The sequence below is a fragment of the Plasmodium chabaudi genome, assembly GCF_900002335.3.
Source record: "Plasmodium chabaudi chabaudi strain AS genome assembly, chromosome: 6".
Classification (NCBI taxonomy): Eukaryota; Apicomplexa; class Aconoidasida; order Haemosporida; family Plasmodiidae; genus Plasmodium; species Plasmodium chabaudi.
In genome coordinates, this window is record NC_030106.2 from 884313 (window position 1) to 911711 (window position 27399).

The 27399-nt window shown below is 24.1% G+C and overlaps 6 protein-coding genes across 6 annotated transcripts; 3 read left to right on the plus strand and 3 right to left on the minus strand.

Annotated features, from left to right (window-relative positions):
- Nucleotides 1-1035: 1035 nt before the first annotated feature.
- PCHAS_0624000 (kelch domain-containing protein, putative) lies at nucleotides 1036-2495 on the minus strand (the record flags this gene model as incomplete). Its single annotated transcript, XM_016797555.1, has 3 exons — nucleotides 1036-1113; nucleotides 1246-1409; nucleotides 1505-2495. 3 exons carry the CDS (start codon nucleotides 2493-2495, stop codon nucleotides 1036-1038), a joined length of 1233 nt encoding a protein of 410 aa, XP_016653495.1.
- A 2493-nt stretch (nucleotides 2496-4988) lies between these two features.
- Nucleotides 4989-11234, plus strand: PCHAS_0624100 (kinesin-19, putative; the record flags this gene model as incomplete). Its single annotated transcript, XM_016797556.1, has 1 exon — nucleotides 4989-11234. One exon carries the CDS (start codon nucleotides 4989-4991, stop codon nucleotides 11232-11234), a length of 6246 nt encoding a protein of 2081 aa, XP_016653496.1.
- Nucleotides 11235-11996: 762 nt separating this feature from the next.
- PCHAS_0624200 (exonuclease I, putative) lies at nucleotides 11997-14813 on the minus strand (the record flags this gene model as incomplete). Its single annotated transcript, XM_737326.2, has 1 exon — nucleotides 11997-14813. The coding sequence occupies one exon, from the start codon at nucleotides 14811-14813 to the stop codon at nucleotides 11997-11999; it is 2817 nt and encodes a 938-aa protein (XP_742419.2).
- A 1562-nt stretch (nucleotides 14814-16375) lies between these two features.
- PCHAS_0624300 (conserved Plasmodium protein, unknown function) lies at nucleotides 16376-20689 on the plus strand (the record flags this gene model as incomplete). Its single annotated transcript, XM_735395.2, has 2 exons — nucleotides 16376-20251; nucleotides 20426-20689. The coding sequence occupies 2 exons, from the start codon at nucleotides 16376-16378 to the stop codon at nucleotides 20687-20689; spliced, it is 4140 nt and encodes a 1379-aa protein (XP_740488.2).
- A 420-nt stretch (nucleotides 20690-21109) lies between these two features.
- Nucleotides 21110-22057, plus strand: PCHAS_0624400 (mago nashi protein homologue, putative; the record flags this gene model as incomplete). The annotated part of the gene is made up of 4 exons (XM_016797557.1): nucleotides 21110-21144; nucleotides 21324-21442; nucleotides 21610-21887; nucleotides 22043-22057. The coding sequence occupies 4 exons, from the start codon at nucleotides 21110-21112 to the stop codon at nucleotides 22055-22057; spliced, it is 447 nt and encodes a 148-aa protein (XP_016653497.1).
- Nucleotides 22058-22459: 402 nt separating this feature from the next.
- Nucleotides 22460-25039, minus strand: PCHAS_0624500 (conserved protein, unknown function; the record flags this gene model as incomplete). The annotated part of the gene is made up of 2 exons (XM_016797558.1): nucleotides 22460-24590; nucleotides 24903-25039. The coding sequence occupies 2 exons, from the start codon at nucleotides 25037-25039 to the stop codon at nucleotides 22460-22462; spliced, it is 2268 nt and encodes a 755-aa protein (XP_016653498.1).
- Nucleotides 25040-27399: the final 2360 nt, after the last annotated feature.

Genomic DNA, 27399 nt, shown 5'->3' on the forward strand with positions numbered 1-27399 from the left:
CCACAAAATTTTGCCTTATAATTTATTGCTACATAAGTGATTGTATTTAGGAAAGTATTTTTTTTATATGCATTTCTTAATTGTTTTGTGTCTTTAAAAATAGTTTATTTTGTTTATCTTAAAGATAATAGTAAACGGAAAAAAAAAATATATATTATATGTTCCAAGTGTTTGTACCCATCATTGTTGTGAAATTATTTATATACATATGATGTACTATCTATTTTTGAGAGCTCTCTACATATTCTTGTGTTTTTTACATATAAAATAAAAAGGTATTCAATTAATACAGTGAAAAATGATACTTATTTTTGGTATCCCTTTGAAGGGGAATTAATCTGGTATATATTATTTCTACGATTTTTATAAAAAAGGAAAAATATCCTATCGAAGGAGAAAAAATTAAAATATAATAAATTCAAAATAAAAATTATTAAAAGTTTAATTAAAAAAAAAATATGTTTAAAAATGAAAAGTAATTTTACTATAAAACATGTAGAGATCATTTCTTTTTTTTTCATTGATTAATATATTTTTTTGAAAAAATTGTATGCATCATCAAAAGGACGTATATTTTACAAGCGTGTGTATACAATTTAGGAAAGTAATAAAATATGTATATACATACATGTATGCATATATTTCTTTGTATTTTAATTTATAGTTAGCAAAATAATTTCTATTTTATAATTCATTTTTTGTTATACAAACACTAAAAATATATTTAAAATATCATATTTTAGTTACAAGTTCAAAGGAATAAAAAAACGGATAAAAATATCGTAAGGGGTGAGAAATTATATATATGTGACAATTCCCCATTTATATATTTAAACGAAAAAAGATATGCAAAAAATTCAAATAGGGTACAAAAAAATGTGAAAGAGCAAAAAGGCGAAATGACGAAATGGTGAAATGGCAAAGCATTCACCTTTTAATCGTTCACTTATCTATCCTCCTTTTTACTACTTCAAAAAGGGAACTAAATAATAGCCACCAGTATAATGAAATACGTTTTCACAAAATAAATGCTTCTTAACTTTCCAACGTTTCGTTCAGCAGCATCCAACGGTTTGTTTTTTCCTTTAGTATTTCCGCACAATTTAAAAAATCCTATAAAAAATAAAAACATTATAAATGATATATTTAATCGAGGTACAAAAATTAGAACTGTCACACATGAATAAATCAAATTTAAGGAAGCATTCTTTATGTTTGCCATTTGTGCAGAATAAAAAGACGTACCCCGTTGGTATTATTTATTCCGCCATAGACGACTAGGTGGTTTTTCCATATAAATGCGACAAAATTAGATCGAGCAAAATTTAGATTTGGTCCTTCTGTCCATTCGTTTTTTTTAAAGTCATAAATTTCTACTGATTTGAGATCCTTTACTCCGGTGGATCCTCCTAAAATCGAAAAAAAGAAAAATAAAATAATTGCAAAAAAGTGGAAAAACAGATAAATAAAATAATATTAATTTGTATATATATGTAAAATTTACCTATAGCATATATTTTATTATCAAATACTATTGCGACCAATGCGAGTCGAGCTTGTTTTAATGGTTCGCACATTTCCCATTTCATATTTTTTTCATTTAAATTTAGCATTTCAACACTTTTGTGAACTTTTCCATAATTTCCAACTCCATCCTTTCCACCAATTATAAAAATTGTATTATCAAAAATAATTGCACTAGCAGAATGTCTAACACAATTAAGAGGAGGTAAAGACCTCCACGAATTTATTTTACTATCATAATATTCAACACTTTTTAATATATGTTGATTACCTTCTCCCCCTAATACAAAAAGATTATTATCACCTGTACATATACCACAAAAATTAGATCTCGAAAAGTGCATTAAATTTATTTGTTTCCATTTTTTTTTTTCATGGCAATATTTTTCTATTAGAGCATATTTTTTTCTTCCATCTGTTCCCCCAATAGCTAATATACATCCATTTTTAGTTAAACATAAAAAATGCCCATATCTGAAAAAAGGCAATTTATTTATTTTTTTTCTTAATACATATTTCTTATTTTCATCTATAGTTATATTAATAGATATTAATTCGTTGTTGGAATTCATTTGTCTTTTAGAATCGTTGACAACATATGAATATACTATCTTTATATCATCAGTAGGTTCTTCGTTTTTTTCTATATTTAATTCACTGCATATTGTATTATTGTCTGTATAAGAATTATTTGTTTCATTGCTGCCTGTACATTCAGGCATATTATTAATATCACTGTTTACATTATTTATGTTATATTCAGGGTCAATTATATTCATATTATCTTGTTTACCATTGTATACAATTTCACCATTTATTATATCATTTGTAAAACATAAACTAGGATATATATCATTATTATTTATCTCATCCTTATCCGTATTATTTATAACGGTGTCCATTCTATCGTCGTTTATATAGTTTCCTTTCATTAAACTGGTATTTATGTGATTTTTGCTTATGGCATTCATACCAGTTATTGCAAAATATTAAATAAAGCACAAATAGGTTTGAAATAAAAAAAAGGAAACATAAGAGAAATGAGGAGACCTTCTCAAAAATATATGTTGGGAAAAAATTAACCAAAAAAATAATTCTTAAAAAAAATATTAATTACTAAAGCTGTATAGAAATGTGTGTAATTATGAAATAAAAATAAATATGTAGAATATAGTATTAATTTTTGCTAATAAAAAAAAATAATAAAACAATCATCTTCCTTTTATATTTATATGTGTAAGATTTCATTTTTTTTATTTTCTTATCAAATTAAGGAACGGAAGTAGCCATATTTTTTTGTTTGTTGTGGTTGAGCATTAGCGCTTGTGCGGATATAATACTTTTCTATCTATTTTTAATTAAATCAATTTTGTATTATTTTGAAAAGATGAAGTCTATTGTAAAAAATAATAAACGCACAAAATAGTGAAAAATAAATGAAAAAAATATTTTATTTCTGCATTGAAAATGGAGTAATATAGTTTTGGCTTTTGTATGTTCAAATATTAGAAGAGGTATATAAATAAAACAAATAATATATTTATTTGTTCCTTTTTGATATAAAATATTTATTTACTATATTATAAATGTAGAAAGATTCAAATTCAAACATATATTTAAAAAAATTACAATATAAAAATGGCATAATATGAGATATAGAAAGGTGCATATATATGTAAAAGTATACAATACAATTATATTATTTTTACAACATTAATATAGGTATATAATGGGTTTATATATAATAGGCCAGTTTAAAGAATTGGCTGCAGCATGGATTAGTTTATTTTTTCACAAAAAAAACGATATATATGTAATAATGTTCTTATTATAGAATATGCCCCTTTCCATATTTTTTTTTATATACTCACCCAACTATAGGATATTCATTTTTGTTTTTTACTTTCCAATTCGATGACATATTTTTAAAAAGAAGGAAGCAATTATACTCATGTCCTTATGGCAACAATGCCCTATTTTATTATGTAGCTATTTTTTTCTCCCTTTATAAGCCTTGGTGTCATAGCAACAGCGAAATAGTCTATAAAAAAATTATTGCTTGTTCATAAAAAAAAAATTTATAGCCAAATGTAGCTAATGATAAAAAATATTTTCGTTATATTTAATTTTATTTTTATTATTTCATTGTAATATATATATAAAAAAAGCTAATCCCCACACACACAAAAAAAAAGACAATAATTTTGTGCTTAAAAATTGAAAGGTATTATTTTTATAAATTGGTTTTCATTGACATATAAGGTATATTAAAAACACTGTATTTATTGTAGATAATAATATGTAAATAGCATATGCTAATAATATATATTAATGTACAATAAATAGTGAAATAATGAACAATCACAAAGGAAAGGATGTACATAATTTTGGGGATAAAAAAAATGTATATTTAAAGCTAAAAATGGAAAATAAAAAATTGGCTTGTAAAATAAAAAATTTTTAAGGTGTAAATTGATTATTTTGACTAGTTAAATAGAAAATAGTAACATTAGTTTTATTTTTTTTTTATTTAAAATTTATTCTTCCTGAACACAGAATAATTTCCAAATTAAATTCTATACTTTAAAAAAATAAAAAAAAAGGTGTGTGTAAATAAGGGTATATATATGTAGGAAATAGGCACAAGTTAAAAAAATATATAATGCCCAATTTTATAAATTCACTAAAATATATATGTAAATGTTATTTTATAAATTTATTAAATATATATATAATAATAGATAAATTAAAAAAAATGGCTTATTAATTGTGTAGCGAATTTATTATTTATGCTATAAAAAATTGTGGAAGCTTCCATATTTTTAGCAAGAATTATGCTTTAGGACAATAAAAAATGATGGAATTGGTACGAAATTAAATTACAATAGTAAAAATTATATATATATGTAGAAATATATAATAGACAACCATTCCATATTTATTAATTTAGCATATCATGAAGTTATATTAATTTTATAATTTATTTTGTTTTCGTTTTTTATACACATATATATATATGTGTGTGTATTTTTATTTGATAAACTGTTTTAATGGCATATTAATTGCTACATTTCTATATTTTTGTTATTGTTATTTTATTCTTTAAATATATATACATATGAGATATTGCTATATGAATACACATATGCAGATTTGTTCTCTTTTTTGAATATATGAATATGCAATCATGAAAGTATTTAATGTTATAATTTTAAAAATATGAGCGTTATTTTTCGATTAGCTTAGTGTTGTAAAATTAAGTACAATGAAACATTATTTTTAATGGATCTAATGTTTAATATTATGCACGTCCATGTATATATATAAATATATTTGTATGCTCATGTGTATATATTGATAATAGAGTGCAACTGTTTCCTCTATTAGATAATAAATATAGCTGCAACCACCCATATATATATTTGGATTGTCTTTAGTTTTTTTTAATCTCAAACATAAGTATAATGAATAACCAAACTGTTGTGCGGATCTGTGATATTGCACAACTATCTACAGGTATTGCACCAGAAGATGTTGAAAATAAGAACAATGAAAATTTTAGGATTGATTCCGATTATTTGAAAAATGGCTCAGGTGATGAGTCCTACAAAGTATATGATAAAAGTGTGACTATGCCAATTGACAGTGACAATGATAATTATAATTTTTACAAAAGAAATAAATATAAAAGAGGATCAATACAAACTACATTAAATATAGAAGACAGTGATATAGAGAATACCATCGAATATAAAATTGAAGAAAATGATTTACTCATTAAAGACGATGAAAGTGTGGGCAACAATATAAATAAAAAAGAGGAAAAAAAAATTGAAGAATTTGAGGAAAAAGAGATTACCCATAATGAATTGGATATAAAAGCTATTGCTAATAAAAGTGATATTGGTGAGCGCACAAACAGTAATAACGTATTGGATAGGCACATTATAAATGAAAAATTGTACATTGAAAATGTAGAGCAAACCTTTGAAATAAATGAAATCGAAGTAAATGCACATAATGGGGATAAGAACGAAATATCGACTTTGCAATATTTTGAAAATAATGTAACTACGGAGAATATAAATGGGAATAATTTGAAATGTATTGATGGGGTCATAGCACAAAGGAATTGCTTGAATGATTATGAAAGCATTGGAACAAAACCATTATTGTGTGGTGAAGAAAATGAGAATTGCTCAAATACCATTTTAAAAAGTTTAGAAGATAATTCAGAGTATGATAACTTAGATATTAATTGGAATAAAGCCCAGATAAAGACGTGTATTAGAATTAAGCCATCAGAATTTGTAGAAAACGAATCCAAAAATATTATTACACAAAGAGGTTCAAATAAAATATTAATAGATTATGGAATGAAAGATAAAGGAAAAAAGAAAATAGAGTTTTTGGTTGATAAAGTTTTTTATGAAAATAGTAAGCAATCTGATGTATGGAATAGTATTTGTTTTTCTATAGATTCAATTTTTAATTTTAAAAATGCTACAATATTTGCTCATGGACATACTGGAACAGGTAAAACATATACTATGATAGGCCCTGATATTATGGAATTAATTAAGAAACGAAAAAAAAAATATAGATATAATTCTAGAAGAATATATCCAAATGAATTATTAGTGAATACTAATAGTTTAAAACTGTCAAATAATTACAACAGTAATAATTGTTGGTATGATAGAAAGCGATCATGTTCTCAACCTCTATTTAATTTACCTCCTAAAGGAATCCCTTTAACAAATAGAAATTCAAGTAACTTTAAGCGAACTTTTGATATATCTTATAATTTTTTTAATTTTCGAAATAATCCGAAAAATAATACAGACTATGTTAATGAAAATTATTCTGGGAAATCTGAGTATTATAAAACATTTTCTGAATATAGAAGTGAATATAAGCCTAATTTTAAATTTTTTAAAGATGATATCCAATTAATTTTAAATTCAGAAAAGAAAGGAATTATACCTCGGGCATGTGAAGAAATAATGAATAGGATATCGTTGTTAAGGGAGAAGAGTTCTCGTGAATTTTGTTATGCAAATGAAAAATATAAGAATAGTAGCAACGCTGAGAATGAAAATAACGATAATTATGAGGATCGAAGTGATAAATATAAGCAAGATGATGCATTATTCCCAAATTTTAAAGTGTATGCTTCTTATATGCAATTATATAACGATCGAATATTTGATTTGCTAAACTCATGCATTGAATCACAACCATATTTAAGTACATTAAAATCGAAGTTTTCAAATAGTACTACATTTGTTAATGGATTACTAAATGTTGAAGTGAATAGTTGCGAAGAGCTAATAGAATTATTAATTGATGGTACAAGTAATAGAGCTTGTAGAATAACGAAAACGAATGAAATGTCAACACGGTCACATTCTATATTTAAAATAGAATTAAGGAATGTAAATAATTCGAAACCTGAATATTTTAAGTCATGTAGTTTATTATTAATCGATTTAGCAGGGAATGAAAAGTATGTAGCATCTAATGAGAAATCGTATACAACAGAAGTATGTTCAATAAACAGAAGTCTATCTGCGTTGTCCTTGTGTATAAATGAATTATCAAAAGGCAATAAAAACATAAGTTATAGAAATTCAATATTAACAAGATTATTACAAGATTCTATAGGGGGTTCTAATAAAACAATTTTTATTTGTACAATATCACCATATGTAAAAAATGCACGTGACACATTGTCTTCATTAAAATTAGTATCTAAAGCAAAAAAAATTAAATTCGAAATAAAGAATACTAATTCTTACATGTATGAAGAAGATATAAAAAAATTAAAAAAGGAATTATATTTTTTGAAAAAGTTTGTTTTTTTTCAATATATAACAAATAAGTATGAAAATAAGAAAAGGCTAAAAAGGATAAAGGATTTATGTTTAAATATGTCACTTTATGAAAATGGAAATGAAAATGGGGCTTCTATTGTGTTAAATGATAAATCTGAGAGTTGGATCGGTGGTCAATGTAAAGGAAGTTGTGTTGTAAGGGAGAATTGTAATAGCACACGAGAAAGCAGCAGCGACAGAACAAATGAAAGCTATGCTAAAGAAATGGAAGACGAAAAATGCTGCAATAAGGGAAAATTAAAGAGAAATGGTGATATATCTTATGAATCATTTTCCAAATTTAAAGATACAAATGAGCTAAATAATGTTGATGGTAATATTTATAAAGGTATAGAAACAATATACAAGGATTATGATGTTAGTTCGTTTAATTCATTATTGCATCAATGGAATATGAATAAATCGAGCATTAAAAGGATAGGAGATGAATTTGCAACAAGTGAAAATGATAAAAAAAATCTTTGGTTCCATCATAATGGAAATGTAAATAAAAAAGGTATTATGAACTTTATTGATGCTCACACTGTTGAATATGAAATCGAAACTGAAGAGGAAATGTGTGGTGACGAAGATATTGGTGATAATGCGGATGTTGGGGAAAATATCTTACTTGATGAATATGATAACATGAATTTGGAAGAGTCTGAAAAGGATATATTTTGTGATAAAGAATGCATGCGAAAAAGTGAAAAAAAAGATGAAATGAAAAAGCATGAGAAAATCAACATAAATGAGCATAAAGAAGACAATAATGAAAAAAAATTAAAAATAAGCAATAGAAATGATGTAAAAAGAGAAAATATATATCATTTAAATATGAATAAGGATGTAAGCAACATTTTTAATGGTAAAACAAATGAATATAATGCACCCCCTAAAAAAATTAATAAAAAAGCAAAAATCGAAAGTCAACGAAGAGAAAAAAAATGTCTAAAAGATAAGAAGAAAAAATATAATTCTTATAACTGGAATACGGATAGTTATATGTGTGATAATAAAAAAAAGTCGCCATTATTAAAGGGATCTAGGAAATATGCTAAGCTGAATAAACTTAATAGTTCATTAAATTTGGAAGAAGGGAATAGTTCCATTGCCCTTGATAATAATAATTATGAAGATGATAGTTACGGTAATTCAAAATCTGGATCATATGGCAATTCTACCATTGCAAGTTTAACTGAGTCGGGGAATAGTGAAAAATGTGTAAAAAATAGTTCATGTATTCCTAAAAAAGGGGAAAGAAATAAAAAAAATAGTAAAAATAATAAGATGGATGACATTTTCATTAATTCGATAGGTCATTCATGTAATACCAATTTCATGGCTCAAAATAAAAGTACAAATTTTGTTAATAATGCAGAGATAAATAATATGGTAATAAACAAAGTGAGTATTTATGATAACTTAAAAAGTAGGGGGAAATATAGTGGGAGACCATGTAATGTGAAAAATAATATGGTTGTAAATAATAATGGAATGATGGGTGTTGTTGAAATAGTCAATGAAAACCTATGTGGTGATAAAATTAATGTAAAAGATGATGATTCATTTTGTGAAAAAAGCCGAGCCGAACGATATAGATCGACTAGTGAGAATTATAATTTTAACAATTTAAGGAATAAAACAATTATAGGAAAAAACAAGGGCGAATTTTCATATTATATTGAATTTGATGATACAAAAGATGTGAATGGTAGTGGTAGCAGAGATGGGAGTGTATATGGAAGTGTCGCATCTTGTATAAATGAAGGGGATAATTCACGTGGTGAAAATAGTGCGAAAGATAGGGGAAGCAAAAAGAACGACACCACTCCGTATAGGAAATTAAAAAATGACGAAGCTAAGCTTAATGTTAGAAAAAATGAAAATACCAGTAATAATAATATAAGTAATAGTGTAGATAATAACAACAATAATCTTATCTTAGAAATCGAACAAAGCTGGCAGAGTTTCGAAAAGAAGTTAGAAAAAAAGTTAAAAGAAAAAAAAATGCAAAAGGAAATGCAAATAGAAAGTTGCGGTAGAATGAATAATAATACAAATAAAATAAGTGCACTAGAAGAGAATAAAAATCGGCTAGTAATTTTAAAAAGTAAGTATGAAAAAATATTATCAGACTCGAAAAAGGAAAGCAGAAATAATTTGAAGGATTATTCTTACGATTTGATAAGGGGAAATAATGGTAACACATGTATGGGGCGAGAAAAGAAAAGTAGAAGCAGCAACTTGTGTGGCAAATTGAATAATGGCGAAAATGGTGTAATTGGGAAAGATGGTTCAAATTGCAGTTTGAATGACAGAAAGATAAGTAACATAAGCAATGATACTGTTAAGGAAAAATTTGTTAACAACATTATAAACAACTGTGATAATATATTTATAGATAAGGGAGATATAAAATATAAAGAAAACATTATTGATAATAATTATGATCATAAAAATTGTGCACACTCGAATTGTATTACCCATTATAAAAAAGGTACGGTAAATAATTTGAATAAAATGGATAGAGAAAAGGAGGGCAGTTTAAATAATACGATGAGTACTAACGTCAATATGAGCAATTTATTAGATAATGGAAATCCTAAAAAGGGAAAAGAAAAAACAATAAATCAAGCTCATAACCATTTGAATAATAAAAATCTTCATTCTCAAAATTTGGGGAATTCCTATATTTATAAGTTTGAAGTTAAAAAAAAAGGGAATATAACAAATGATCGCAGTGAAACAGAAAAAAGAGAAGACCATAAATATAATTCGATGGACAAAGATATAAAGGAATATAATAAGAACAAAATTAAAGAGAGAAAAGAATGTTTGATGAACGATCCTAATCAGAAAAATATGTTTTCCATATCAAATAAGGTTGGTAATGGGATAAGGAATGGTGAAAATATAAGTTTGTTAGTATCTAAAAATAATAATATTATTGATTCAAATAATTGTTATTGGGTTATGAACAGTACAGGAAATAGTGAGTATTTGGATCAAGATATTCGATCAAATAGATATAAGTATGGAATTGTAAATAAATATGTAGAAAGCGGTTATGTAAATACAATAGGCCATGAAAACAATTCAGATACAAAGCATGTATGCATAGAAACAAGCAAGCCATCTGAAACCCCCAAAAAAATGCATAAAATAAATTTTTTTTATCAAAATGATAGCAATAACAATAATAATGATTTTTTGGGAAAGGACGAACAGAATGGGGTGGTTCAAAATTACAATTATATGTACAGACATATTCAGGAAGGTAATGAAAAGGATGAATGTGGAAATAGTATCGGATTGCGTAATAAAAATAGTAGAAATGACGGCTATATGGGGAGTACAAATAAGATGAACAATGGAAATGATATTAACAATGTTACCAATTTGAATAAAAGTATTTGTGGGAAATACATTATAAGAAACAATGTTGTTTGCTCAAATCGGTTTGACAAATTAATAGAAAATGGGGATAAAAATGAAAAGAAAATTTTATCGAATATTGAATTTTTATCGAGTGATATAATTCGAAGTAATAATATGAAGGGTAAAATATGTTTTGAAAATAGTAAAGGATATGAATCTAAAATAAGTAGGTATAATGATATGGGTAGAAGGCAAGATGAAGATAATGTTACACCTTTATATGGATGTTTTTTTTCTAACAAGAATAGTGGGGATGATGTGGCTGATAATCAAAAAAAAATAAAACAACCAGTTTATCAAGACAATAAGAGGGGAAATGTTCAAAGTATGGAATATAAGAATTCAGATAAAAATCAGCATTTTTCAAATTATGGAATAAATAGAGTAAAATGATGTAATCATAGGAGTTGGCATGTATATATATTCATTTTTGAGATGAAAATATGGAATTTTTTTGAATTCTGATTAGGGATGGTATTACATATGAATATTTGGAGTGAGTATAAATTTGTTTATATAGTAAATGATGATGGGAAATGGAAGAAAAGGATATACTGTGGGATAGTGAAATGAATCAGAATCGATTGCAAAAGTGATAATAACAAAAATATAGATATATGCAAAGCTTCTACAGTGATTATAATAATACGAGTTTGTTTTAATTTTTGATGGGATATTTAGTTGAGACTAAATTATTCCAATTAAATTTATAGATTGTTTAAGTAGAATGCACATGAATAGACATACGATTTTCAAAAAAAAAGAATAAAACATTTTTATGAAAAAAAAACAATATGTGTGTGTTTTTTTTGTTATTCACACAACCTTATATATGAATATTAAGGGTTTATTTTAATTATTTTTTTAGTAGCCATTGTATTTTGTTACTATTTGCTATGATTGTATAAATAAGTTATTATAGTATATAATTGTTTATGCTTTGTTTTGTTATTTTTCGTATTTTTAGAATTTTTTTTTTAATGTTTAATCTTGCAAAAACTATTTATATATTTGAAAGTTGTCTATTATTATAAAAAAATATATTTAAAAGAAAAGAAACAACAAATTGTTTATTTGGATGTAGGTATATATTACGAAAAATGTGGATATGCAACATAAATATGAAAATGAAAGGGGTTGTGAATTTTAGGTAATTCATGAAGTGTTGTCCCTGTATGGATTATAATGTGGATCATTTTCTTTTTCCTTAAAATAGTCGAATGTATTTAGTTTTTGTATTTTTGGTTGATAATTATAGTTTAGGTTTTGAAGCATATAATCGAGGTTAATATTTTTGTCGTTTTCTTGTGTTTTATTTTGGAATGGAGTTGAATTATTTTGTGTCAATTTTGAAGAATGCATGGATATTTTTGCATTTTTCCAATCAGAGTTGAGAAAATTTTTATCTGTTGTATCCTCATTATGAATATTTCTATTCTGATCTGTTGAAATTTTTTTAAGTTTATTGGGAGAACTGTAAATATGATTACTGTTTTGATTATTTTCCTGTTCAAAATGATTGGGGCTATTATTGTTGTTATTTATTAATTCATCCTTGTGAGGGTTTTTAAAAAAATTTGTTATTTGCAATTGGCCATTAGAATTTTTTGATTTTACGTGTAACTTACTTCTGTTTAAAGGAGGAACAAAAGGTGTATTATTTTCATTTTTTTTGACATAATTTTGAGAATCTTGAACTGGGTTTTCATGTATGATTGTATTTTTTTGTGGTGACTTAAGGTCATGGTTAATTTCTTCTTTATCTCCTAAAGTTTGGAATAAAGTAAATGTTTTTTTCATATTTTCATAAAGATTTTTTGCACTTTTTATTTGGGTATTTTTTTTATCTGTATTATGAGTGGTAATATTAGTTGAAGGCAAATCATGACCATTAGATGTATTCAGATTCTGACTTGTTTCCAACTGATCATTGGGGACTTGTTCATGTGTATGCTCATCTTGGTTTGATGTCGATTCCATAAATTTATTATTTTCAAATGCATTAAGTTTTGATAAAAAAATAGGATTGGTAAATTGATCTTCATCCTTTTTAGTTTTTATAAGAGATATATGATTTTTATTATCATCATTAGGATTGGAATTTTGGGAAGACAATAAAATTTTAGGCAAATCGGGTTCTTGTTCAATTTTTATATTTTTGTTAATAAGATTTGATTCGGATTTATTATCATTATTTTGTGTATTTTTATCATATTGTGAATCAGTTGGATTTATTTGTTTATGTCTTTTAACAATGCCTGGTGATATCTCTAAATATTCAAAACATTCTGATGTAAAATTTTTAAATATTTTATCGAGATTATTTATGTTATGTTGATTTTGTAGTTCTTGTTTGCTATCAGATGATGAATTGGAAAGCGGAAGGCAACGTGGAGTTAAATTTTTTATGAATGGACTTCTGGCAGTCTCGTCATCAGATTTTTCAAATTTTTCAAAAGTTTCAAGTTTTACGATTTGTTCTTCATCTTCTTTTTGGTCGATTACATCTTCTAGTGAGTCATTCAAGCATTTGTTGGCAAATTTAGAGAAGTCAAAAAAAAGTGACGATTCGATAACTTTATGAACAAACACATCATCAGAAAGTTTGAAACGATCATCTATATCGTCTGAATTACATAAAAGATTTGAAGTTTCTTGTTTGAAAAAACTTCCAAATGATTGATGTATTGGGACTGTTTTGTTTAGAATAAAATCATAAACTTGATGTTGCAAAAATGCATTTTTTATTTCATTATATTTTTCCATTAGCTTATCTAGTGAATCTAAATTTGGGGGTATCTTATTTTTCCATTTATCATGTGAAATTAGAAAAGAAAAAATATTTTGTATTGTTTTATATTCATATATTAAATTGAATGCTGTTTTTATTCCCATCCCAGCAATATGAAAATCGTTTGTATAATCACATCCACTTAATATACACATAGCTAGAAACATATCAAGATTGAAATATTTTAATTTGTATAATTCCTCGGGCCAATAAAAATTGTTGATATAAGTTTTCATGACCTTGTTACCGCTTTGATCAGGATCTTGTTTATTTTGTTTATTTTGCTTATTTTTTGAATTATGTGTTTCTTCATTTGCATCACTACTTTGATCTAGTAGCTGTTTATGATTTTTTTTAAGTTTTTTTTTTTTTTTTTTGTCCTTCTTTGTGTTCCTTCGTCTTTTACGGCGAGTTATGGGACTTTGTTTTTCTTCATACGAAATAAAAGAATCGGAAAGATTTGATTCATCATCTTGTATAGCTTTAATTGGGGTTATATAGAATTGGTTGAAAGAATCGGATATAGGATTTTTGATTTTGTTTATAATATCTGGATCTAGCAAATCATTGATAGGCATTAAAGTAATTTCATTACACTCTCCTGTATTTTTAAATTTATATAAAACTCTAGGGCATCCATAAACTAACAAATCACTATCCTCACTAATAGCACATGAAATAAAACCCATACGACATAAGTAAGACAATTGAGCATCAGCTTCATAAGGTGAAATAATATAATATATATTTTTCTTTTTACAAAAATTAATAACAGATTGAATAATTTCTTTTGATACGCTTATTGCTTGAATACATTTTTTAATTACAAGTTCATTACTTCTTGGGTGTTTAACTTTTTTAATAATTTCGAGGGCTTCTTCTTTTGCTTTTTCTCTTCGTGCCTTCCTTATTGAATTCTCTCGTTTTTTCTCTGGTAATTCGTCCCCATCAAAAACAAATATAACTTTAATATTATATTGATGGATAGTTTCCAGCATTTTTTCAATAAAACTTAAATAATTTTCATTATGATTATCTGTAACGATGTCAAAGGCACAACTTATGAGTCCCCTATGAATCCAACACATAATATCAACTCCAACAACTCCATTTTCATACTTACTAATATGTGTATTTTTGATTATAGGTTTCAAAAATTGTAATAAATTTGAAATTCCCATTTAGTCGATTATTAATTTGAGTCGGATTAAAATCGAAAGGAAAATTTATAAATTATTTTTTTTCATTTAGTATTAAAAGGTTTATACACAAATTAGCTAACCAAAACAAAATATGTATGCTGTATGTATGTATAAGCATACATATTACACTTATTTTATGAACAGGTTTAATAATACAAGTATGATATTTATGCCAATGATTATGTTGTATTCGATTGTGAAATTAAAAAATAATAAGACGAAAAATGGTGAGAACAAAATATATTTTAAAAGTAAAATAATGTGCAAATGTGCCAAATTTTAAATAGCTAAATTAAGTGGTGAAATTTGTCAAACAAATATGTTAATTGATGGAACAAGCATTTAAGACATTAAAATTGAGAAAAATAAAAGATAAATAAATTGATTTAAAGTGAAATAAGGAACGAAAACATGTTTATTTTTATTTTATTTTATTATATTTTATTATATTTTATTATATTTTATTATATTTTATTATTATTTTTTGTTTTATATTTTTTTTTTTTTTTTTTTTTTAATTGTTGGCTATAAAGTCAACTCATTGTATATTTATTAAAATATGTGTTATTCCATTTTAGTGTATTTTTCAAAATAGTTATATTAATTTTTTTAAACAATTATATAAATAATATAACATATTAAAAGAGGTGAGACAAGATGAGTATTGTATTTTTTTGTTGTTAATTCGCATTGTTCTGATTCCCAAGTTTTCCATTTTCTTTTAGTAAATAAAGAATAATATATTAAGTTGTAATTTGATAAAATGTAAATTTTTTTATATAAATAATTATTTGTATTATGAAAGAGTGGACAAAGGAGTTGGCTTTTTATGAAAAATAAATTTAACCCATTTTTACTGTTATTGTATTTTTATATGTTTAACGTGTTTTTATTTATTTTGAATTTTTTGTTCGGCTTACATGCCATTTTAATAATTACAAGCCAGACGATGGTAATTTTTGTCATTCGCAATTTCCTGTTTTTATTATTATTTTAATTATTTTACAACGAATAACGGCAAAATGATGTAAGCAAATATTTAAAAAAATAATTAACCGATTTTATCATTTTTTAACAGTTGAATGTCGGTGAAAAGTTAATAAAAAAATATGAAAATCAACTGAAAAAAAAAAAAAAAAAATATACATATATATAAATTAAAAATAGCATGATTATGTTTAACTATCAAATGTTTGTAAATTCATAGAAAGGACTACATATAAATAAACAAGAATATATATTGCAAATTTTTGTAATTTCATAATTCGTAATTATATATGTAGGATTATATGGCAAATAAGAAGGAATAGTTAGCATGCGATAGTATAATTTATCATTTTTTGAAAAAAGAGTTATCCAATTTTGATCATAAAAAAAAAATAAGTATGTGAAGGCGTCGATTTGTGAGCATTCATTATGTTGGTGTTGTTTGCATTTTTCGATAGATAAAGTATTTGTAAACAAGACGAACGATACTTGTTATATGATATATTTTATACAATTAATAGTTACGAATACAGTGAGGATAGGAGATGTGAAAAATGGGGGTACTAAAATTGAAAAGTGAAAAAAAGAAAAGGGAAAAGATAAAGGAAACGAAAATAGATTATGAAAGATGCTTTAAAAAAACAAAAGTAAAAGATATGACAAGTAAAAAGGATGAAGGAAATGAATTTGATATTTCTGTTTTTATGAAAACAAATCATAGTTCAAATAAAATTCGACAAATAAGTTATGGGAAATTAGTTAAGAATATAAAAAGTAATAATAACATACTATTTAATAATATAGAAAAGATATTAGAAATATTTGCAAATGGTATTATTGAAGAAGATGAATGTATAAGAAATTATTCAGCCAAAATTTTTTATTATATCTTAAACAGTTATATAAATTGTGATTCTTATTTTAATAAAATAAAAACAAGTATATTTTATTCCCTAAAAGGGAGTATTGAAAAGTTAAAGATTTCTAATTTAGAATTGTGCTACAATCTGTTTTTTAAAAAAATAGAATATAGTCATAATTTTTTTTACGATTTTTTAAATGCCATTTTAGACTGCTTTATTTCATTATCAATTGATATGAAAACAAAGAGTGTCAAATATATTTTTCTTTTGTTTGAGCAAAAGGTTCGATATAAAAGAAATGGAAAAATAGGAAAGCAATTTAATCAGATACAAAATGAAGAAAGCGATATATTGAAAACAGTAAAGATGTGCATGAATGAGGATTTTGAAAATGATCCGAATGGTAGAAAAGAAAATGAATATGAAAATATAGTAAGACAGAATATGATTAACAATAGTTATGACAACTTTTTAATAAAAAAAGATATAAAATCGAGTATTAATATCGATACCAAAATAAATATATATATAAAAATGTTTAAATGTTTATATAATTTTTTAGATGAAATAGAATGTAATAATATGAATATAGATATAATATCATTATATACAAAAATATCAAAATGCATAATTTATTTTATAAAAAAAAAAAAGGCAATTATAAAGGTCGATTTAATTTTATTAATTAATAAATTTATAAAAAAGATGTTAGACCTAATAAATAATAAATTAAACATATTAAATGATATATTTAATACATCCGTTTTATTAGTTTTTCGATTTTTGGATATGATTTATCATTTTATTATTATGGTTATATTTTTGTGTGTAAAAGATATGAATTTATTTGAAATTGTAAAGAAGAAAATATATATTGATTTCATTTATCTCATTAAATATTGTATAACGATTTATCTATATGTTCTCACAGTGCTTGACTTTTTTAAAATAAGTAACAACAGTGCAAATTGTGTTGAAGAACTAAACAAGAGCATTGATATAGATAAGTTTACTATAGATGGTGAGCTCAAAAATTTATCTAAAAATGAGATAGACAACCAAGAAAAACAAATTGAAAATAAACAGATATCTGATCGTTTTCAAAGTGATAAGGAAAACTGTAATGACGTACGAAATGATATGAAAAAATGGAATAAAAAAGAATTTGTTGTAAAATATTTTAAAATATTAATATATTTTTATGATATATATATAAATATAAAAGAAGGTAAAAAAAAAATGTTTATAAATTTTATCATAGCATTAGGGGAAAAGAATTTAATTCCGATAGAAAATAATGAGAAAAAAAAATCTACAAACATAATAACAGATTTAATAAAAAAAAAAATTGAAATATATAATTATGATAGTGAAGAAAAGATAGTTTGGGAATTTTTATTAAATTATGTTAATAGTTTTTCTGAAAAATCAATTGAAAAAATAATATACTTATGTTATTACATCATTATTTTATCTCAAACCAAAAAAAAAGAAAACAAAAAAAATGATGATCTACCTTTGATACATTCGTTAGAAGGAAGAACAGACAAAAGAGAAGATAAGGATAGAGCAGCAATTTCTGAAAAGTGCCCACAAGAAGGTGTAAAAAATTATGAAAAATGCCAGCAAGAAATTGTCAAAAATTTTGAAAAACGCCAACAAGAGAGTGCTAAGAATAGTGATACGAATCGGGATGTATTAACACTGTCTTTTTTTACGACCCCATTTATGCTCACGTTTTTAGTTGATTGTAGTTGTTTTATAAATAATAATTTTTTTGAATTTTTTTATAAATGTATGAAAAGAAATGATAAAGAGAAAATAGTGGATATATTGTTGTTTTTACAAAAAGAGGAAAATATAAATATAGTTACCAAACATATGTTTAACAGCTTTATGAATAATTTAATATATTTTTTAAATAATTGTGATAGTAATATTTTTATTAATAATTTTGTAGGATTTATTTCTCTTGTTCAAAATAATTTAAAATGTGAAAATGAGAGTAGTAAATTGGTGAAGCTAAATAAGGGATTGAAAATGGAAAATTTTGAAAAAATAAATAAATTAATTTCATTAGATATTCGACAAAATTTAAAAGAAATAATCGAAGAAAAAAAAGAAATGTTAATAAGTTATTTTTTAAATCGAAATAATTCAAATTTATTATCATTAAATATGATAAGAATTTTTTATCACATATATGGAGATCAAAATTGTAGGCTTTTGAATTTTATTTATTGTGTTATAATAAAATATATAGATGGAAAATATGGTGATAATTTTGTTTTGGCAAAAAGGGAAGTTAAAATGTTGTTACAGAGTTTATTTTATGGGGATGAAGTAAATGTGCATACACACTTTGATAACAATTGTGATGAAACTGATGGTGAAGAAAAAACGTGTTTATCAATGGATGATAATGCTTGTTTAGGCATGTTAAAAGAAAATATAAGATCAGGGTTTTATATATTGGATAAATATTTATATAAGGATAATTTTTTAATTTTTTTTTTAAATTTAAAAATTTATAAAACATGGAAAATATTCAAGAATGATGTATATTCTTTTATTGATGAAAATGATAATTATAAAAATATTAGTATTGAAGATAGTTTAAAAGATATAGAATATAAAAATTTAGTTTTAATACTAAAAAAAATGTCATATATTGTTTCTAATATTAATGTATATAGATTATCAAATTCGGAGAAATGGCTAGATAGCCAAAATATAATTATTAGCTATATTTTTAAATTAATAAAAATAAATATTTCTGATAAATTATATGATAATGGTTATTCAGATGATATATACATATCATGTGATAGTATTTTTATAAGTATAAAGATAATTATTTTCTTTAGCTATTTATCATATTATTTATTTCCATCTTTGTCTTTGCAAAGTTGTGAGAAGGAAATAGAGAAACGACAACAAAATATAGAATTAAATAATGCTGAAAATGTGGGTAAAAATGTAGGCACTTATTATTGTATAAATAATGAATGGATTGAAGAAATAAGATCCTCTAATTTGTTTTCTTTTTTAACATCATTTTTTAACACCACAAATAGAGCAGATATGAATGAAGTCGATTCAGAAAATGGACTTGATGATATAATACTGCACATTCATTTTTCAAAAAATCTTTTTAATTTAATATATGATAAAAGAAATTGTTTTTATTATTTATCAGTTATTGATGCAAATCTAGATCATACTATTGCATCTGGTGATGATGACTACAGTTTTAGAACCCATAAAATAATTCAAGAATTATTAGATAATTTTGAAAGAAATATAGATATAATTAATTTCAAAGAATTAACAAATTTACCAGTTAGAAAAGTTTTAATATTATTTTCTCTTTCCATTTTTAGAATATCTTATAATGGAAATATATTGAAGACTCCATTTTTGAAATCAGAAAATGGGGATATAAAGAAATATTTAAACTTTTTAAATTATTTTATTTTGTTTAATTATTTTGTATCTTATTTGTCTGAGGAAATAAATGGTGTAGCAAGCGAAGCCTTTTCATGTAGTACTTACTACACAATTTCGGTAAATAGAAAAAACGAGCATAATTGGAAATTCATTTTTTGCATTCTTTTTCTTCGTATTGATGTTTGATAAGTGTGACTATAACACTTCGGTTGTGATCATATGTTATGCTAATATATTTTTTACATGTTTTACATTTTTTTCATTTTTTTCATTTTTTCCATTTTTTGGCAGTTTTTGCTAGACATAATTTTGTGCTTTTATGGGATTGTTGAGAATATCGAAAAGATGGGAGAATTACCTGAATATGTTGAATTAAGAAAGGAAGAACTTGAAGAAGAAAGTAACGAACTTCTTATGGTAATACAAAATGAATTCAAAAATTTAAATCAAAAATTGAAACACACAATTGAAGAATTATCGAATAAAGGAGAAAAATATATTTTTCCACAAACCCAAATTCTTATTAACAAAATTAAAAATAAAAATATTTTCTAATTTTTTGTGAATAATGTATTTAATTAATTTAATTCATTTTGGCTATGTTTTTATTTTTTGGATTTTTATAGCTATAGCAGCCTTAGCTTATAATTTTACATTTTTAATAATTAACTTGTTTTATTTATTTATTTATTTCTTATTTGTTTTATGTATCCATATAGCACATGTGCTATCATCATTGTAAAAGTCCCTAGCTCGGGGAAACTATTTTAAATACATACATTTCTATATTTATTTCATTTTATTTGATATTTGTTCATATTTTTTTTTATTATACATTTAACAATTCAAAAAAATAATATTCAATGCATATGCATATGATATAGAAATAAAACTGGATCATATAAATTCAAAGGGAATGTAAACCTTTTTAATAATTTTTTAAATGAAAATATATTGAATATTATTAAGGGGAAAATGTCCAAAAAAGATAAATTTTCTTTTAGATATTAGTAATAAAAAATGAAAAAAATAAAAAAATAAAAATAATGAAAAGAATGAAAAGAAATGGAAATTTAGGATGTGGCATGGCATTAGCCAAGTTTATTTATGTTGTGTACATTATGAATGTTGTAGTTGTATTTACTTCTTTTAAATAATTTTTTATTTTATTTTTCTTTATGTGATGTAGTGTTGGACATAAAGGGAAATTTGGGCATGAATTTTTGGAGTTTGAATTTAACTCCAAAGGAAGACTGAGATATGCGAACAACTCAAATTACAAGAACGATAAAATTATAAGAAAGGAAGGTTAGCTATATTTGTCATGTTATATATTTTTGGATTATATGTGCATGTAACAGTAGTATATATTGTTGTGATGTATATGGTGATATGTTTATGCATTTTAAAGTAACACATGAGTATACTAAATATATATATGTAACTTGCATCCAATTTTTGTTTCTTTTAATTAGCCTACGTAAGCAAATCTGTACTAAACGAACTAAAAAGAATAATCGAAGAATCAGAGATTTGCAAAGAATCTGATAAATTATGGCCAGAACCAGATAAAGTAGGAAAACAAGAATTAGAAATTGTTTTAGATGGAAAAGAATACTTTTTTATGACTTCAAAAATTGGATCTCTATCTGATGTTAAACAATGTGAAGATCCTGAAGGTTTAAGAGTTTTTTATTATTTAATACAAGATTTGAAATGCTTTATCTTTTCACTTATTTGTTTGCATTTTAGGGTAATCTTATATAAGAACAAGTGTTTTTTTATTTTTGGTTTTTCATTTTTTTTCGAATGTATAACATTTACACAAATATGAAAAAGGAACCCAACCTTTTTAATACTGAAATGGATAATACAACCCCTATTTGAATTCATTTTTTTTTTTTTCAGATTAAGCCAGTATAGTATTTTTATTCATGGATCTCCACATGCATATGCATATGCATACATTTTTATTGTTTAAAAAAAATATTTATTAAAAATGTTTCATAAAAAATTGTTAAACTAGCAATTATTTTAAAATGTGTTATAAACAACATAATTAAAATCGTAAAATTAAAAAAATATTACATAAACATTATGAAAACTCTATAAATAGAGGATCATCTTCAAAATGTGCATATGAATATATGCATATAAATAAAATAATAATAATGAATTGACAAATTAAATTAATTGTTCTTTAAAGGGGGAAGAAACATGCATATTATTTCATGTTTTCAAAAGTTGTATATAAAGGATATTGAATTTTATAGTGTTTTTTAAATAAAACAATGGAGCCATGCAAAAGGGGTTCCCTCAAACTGGTCATTCGTCTTCGTCATCTTCTTCATCATCCTCCTCGTCATCCTCCTCGTCATCATCTTCATCCTCTTCGTCATCTTCTTCCTCGTCATCTTCCTCGTCATCCTCCTCATCCTCTTCTTCATCTTCTTCTTCATCCTCTTCATCCTCATCTTCGTCGTCGTCTTTTATTTTTCTCTTCTTAGTCTTCCTTTCTGGACTATCGTCTTCATCATTGTCAGACCATTCAGTGACGGTAGACGAGCTTCCAAAGCCGTTTTTTGCATCCGATTTATTATCTTCAGTTTCGTTATCATTTTCAGTAAGAATTTTGGAAAGGAACAAGCAGCTAGTTGGTATATTTCCTACATGTATTCGCTTAATAACTTTTTTATTTTGCAAATTTAATATATTTATAAATCTTTCATAGCTTGCCGAGCAAAGATATTTTCCATCTTTATGTAAGCTTAATGAAGAGATAGCTCCATTATGTATTCTATATTTTTTGATAAAATTAATTAGAAATTGTTGAAAGTTATTTTTAGCCCACATAACTGGTAAGTCATTTCTCATATGGGTTTTATTATTTTTTTGATATTCCTTATAAAATTCATATAATTTGTCTTTATTTTGTATTAAATATTCATCATTGTTAATTTTATTTTTTTCATCTTTATAATTTTTCTTTTCATATGCCATTTTTTTTATATATATATAATTTAACAATTTCAATCCAGTTATTATTTCAAATTCATAAATATTTCCATAATTATCTGAAACCATAATAAATTGATTATCTGTTTCATCAAAAGGTTTTATAAAATATGTATTACATGATTCTTCATTGTTATTATTAGAATTTTCTGTTTCATTTTTTGTGTCAGAACTGTTGATTTGGGTATCCTCTTCTTCTTTACTTTTCTTTTCGTGACTCATATTATCACAAGCTTTCCTATTAGCCAATTTGATATCTCTTATGGTAAATTTTTTATATACTTGATTTTTACAATTTGTATTATTTTTGGTGTCTTGTGTTTTTTCCGAAATAGGTGATGGAGCAATGTCATTTGTGTTATTAGAATTTTCTAATTCGTTTGTTAATTCAGATGGATCTATGGATTCTACTATTGGTTGATTCGTATGATCAATAGATATATGTGAATCACTACATATAGATGTAAAAATAAGATCACTTTCTGAATAATTATGATCAAAATAGTTATATTTATTTTGATTAACATTTTTAGTTTTATAATGATCATAGACATAAACAGGTTTGTTTTGACACCTGATATCATAAAGTATAATTTTATGATCATAAGTAGAACATGCTACTATATTAACATTAATTTTGTTTAGGAAACTTATAGATTTTATAAGAGATTCACAATTAATGTTTAACAATGTAGGGCCTAATGGTTTGGCTTTCCAAAGATATGTACCCGTAAATAAATCAAATATTTTTAAATTATTTTTATAGCCACCAATAGCTAATCTATTAGTTAATATTTCGTTTGTTGTAACTGCATCTATTGGGCTTGATAAAATATATGATTGTAAAATGTTGTCTTTTGATATCATATTATTATAATGATATGTGTTACATATATTTTCAATATGAACATTTTGATATTCGTTATTTTTTATTGTTATTATATTTTGATTTTTATCATCAATGTGTTTAAATTCGATATTGTTTAATACCTCTTGTTTATAATTTTTAAAATATACAAGAGATTTTTTTTCAATATCATTATTATATTTTATTTCATTTTCATTTTCTAATAAATATTTACAATTATCATTAGTTTTATCCCAATTCAAAAGACTAACATGACCAGTATTATTAACTGTAACTAAAATATTGCTATTTTGTAAGTAGCTTTTATATATTCCATTTTCTGTTATATCACTAGTATATATAGGCAAAAAATTCGAACAATTTTTATAAATTTTCTTATTTTTATTGACCACATCTTCATATATTATATTATGATGGTGATTTAGCATTTTCCCATAGACACAATTACTACAGGTCAGAAAAGATAAGGAGGGCACATTGTTAATGTAAAAGTCGTCTTCATTATTGTTAATCTCGAAACTTTCGACCAGCCCGTTTTTTCTCCACAAGGTTATTTCGGTTTCTTCATATCCGCTGAAACGACAAAAAGAATATATGATAATATGTATATGTCAATTAATCAAAAATATAGGGGAGAAGACAATTCGTATGATGCACAAACATGTATATATTGGTTTATGTAAATATGAATGCATATTGCAGTTTCTTGAAAGTTGAGCTTTTAGTATGCGAAGAATAAATGAAAGTGTTATTTTTTATTAAGTTTGATTATTCAATTATGTATGCAGTTGTTTAATATATTTATTTATTTTTTTCATATTTATATAAGCATTCATAAGATATATTTCTATAGATATGCATTGATATGATGAAAATGTGAATTACCCATATCCACCAGACCATGCCATCCCATTAATCATTTTATTCAAATGGGGATCCATTGCTTGTTCATAAATTGAACTTTTTCTTTTACACTGGACATATTTTACTAAGCCTATTTTATCAGAAGTTAATACCTGCATTTTATTATTACTAGTTTGGCAATCATAAATATATATATATATACATATAAATAGGTAATAATAAATTTTTCTCTTAATTTATATTTTAATTAACATTTTATGGAAGATTAAACAAAACCCAAAATACGAAAAATAAAAAGAAGAAAGAGGATATTATTTTTTATACATTCTTTTTGCTAAAAGCTATGTATTTTGGGTATTAAGTTTTATATTTTTTAAACATAATATTTTGACAAATAAAAAAAAATTATGATTTTAATTCATAATTATTATGATTATTTTTGTTTCCTTTTTTATTATTTCATTATATTATTATTATTATTTTTTTTTTTGGTGTCATGAAAAAAAACCGTGAATAATTATTGTATGGGCATGCGACTCCGGAAAATTAACTTGTAAGAACAATGTCAAATGAAGCTACCATTTGATCTACTATATAATATAATATATCATATATTATGAGAAAAAATAGTGGGAATATTGTATAAGAAGATTATAATATAATGATATACGAATTTTATATGAAAATAATTAAATTTTTTTTTTAAAACAATTTGAAGCAGCGTCCAATATTGTAGGAGGGATTGCTGACAAATACAACTCGTAGGAAAAAAGGCAACAAGTTTAAAGAATTATATATGTTATTGTAATAATGTTATATTTTAGGAAAATAATTAAAAAAAAGGAAATTTGAATATATTTTTATACTTTTTTGAAACCGCTATTTAAGAATAAATATATTACTTTTTTTTGTCGTGGGACAACATATATATAAAATGTTGTATTAACAAAATGTCGAATGGATAATATACACATATTTGAAAAAAAGAACAAAATAATGTAAAATATCATTTCATATATGTTGTATATGGATAATTGTATAGGTTGTTAATGTGCATATTTTATTTCACTTATTTATTTCCTTTTATGGGTCTAACATTTATAAATATATATTTATTTAGCTCAAATAAAATAAAAATTTTACGTTGTTTTAATGATTTTTTTTGAAATTAATTTTTTTTTTCATGTTTTAAAATTCCGTTTATCCATATATAATTAAAAAGGTACAATCTGCATAAAGCACGAAGACAAATGAATAAAAAATAAATATACATATTTAAGGGCATTGATATATTTTTTTATTGTTATATTATATCTGCATGTTTTGTGTAAAAATAAATAAACGAACAAGAGAATATTTACAAATTTAATATATTTTGTGTTGTCTTAAATAAACATAAAAATAAAAGACTAGTTTTAAAAGGTTATTTATTTTTATTAATATATGACAAATTTTATTTATTTTATATATTTATTTAAAAAGTAGTTATATATTAAAAATGGCAAATCCAATTGTTGGGTGTTTAAACACGTTATCCAATTTTATATCAGATATTTGTAAGGCCCTGGTAAGTTGTGTGGATGGATCATTCAAGGCTTTGACATGCCAATGAATAATAAAGCAATGAAATGAAAATAAAATAGAATATAGTTAATTGGAAATGAAGAAATGAATAAGAGAGGAAGACAAAAGTATTTCTTTAAGTATCATTAAATAGAAAATTTAAGGAATGAGTAAGACGTCGTTTGTAAATATAAAAAGGGTTAATATGTTAAAACCCAATAATTTGGAAGTTAAAACAGTAATAAATTTATTTGATTTTTTAATTTAGCTACTTTATGTGTATAAACTTTTGTGAATTTTACATTTTTTTTGCTATTCATTTTTTTGTTTTTGATAATTAGTTAAATTTTATATTATATATGACCATAGAGAATGTAATGAACAAGAAATGTTATTTTTATGTTTTTGTTTGTTGTCTAATATTTACATATAGACTAAATGAATAGCAATATAGTTATATTTTATTTTGTGATGATCATGTTATTAATGATATCTGTTTTTTTTTTCTCAATTGCTTTGATTTTATGTTATTACATTATATAATTTAATAGGGATTGACATTTTTTTTGTGATTATTTGAAACTATATTTGCAAACTTAAGAATATAAATACAGAGAAAAATAATAAACAATTGGCTAATTTAAAAAATAAAGACATGTAAATAATTATAAAAAAATGAAATAACCCATAAAATATAATATGGCAATTTTCATATCCATTATTTGGTTATAGGTAAAATGTGTAACGTTAAAATATAGTTTTGTTTTTATAAAAATATTTGTAAAGAAGTATAAGTCAACATATTGTGTGTTACAATTAATTCATAAAAATAATTAATTTAATGCAATAACATTGGATTTTTGGAAATTATATAAGAAAAAATAATTGTAAACCCCATATATGTTATAAATTATTATACATAAATGTGTATAATGTGATTATGCCAAAATTGAAG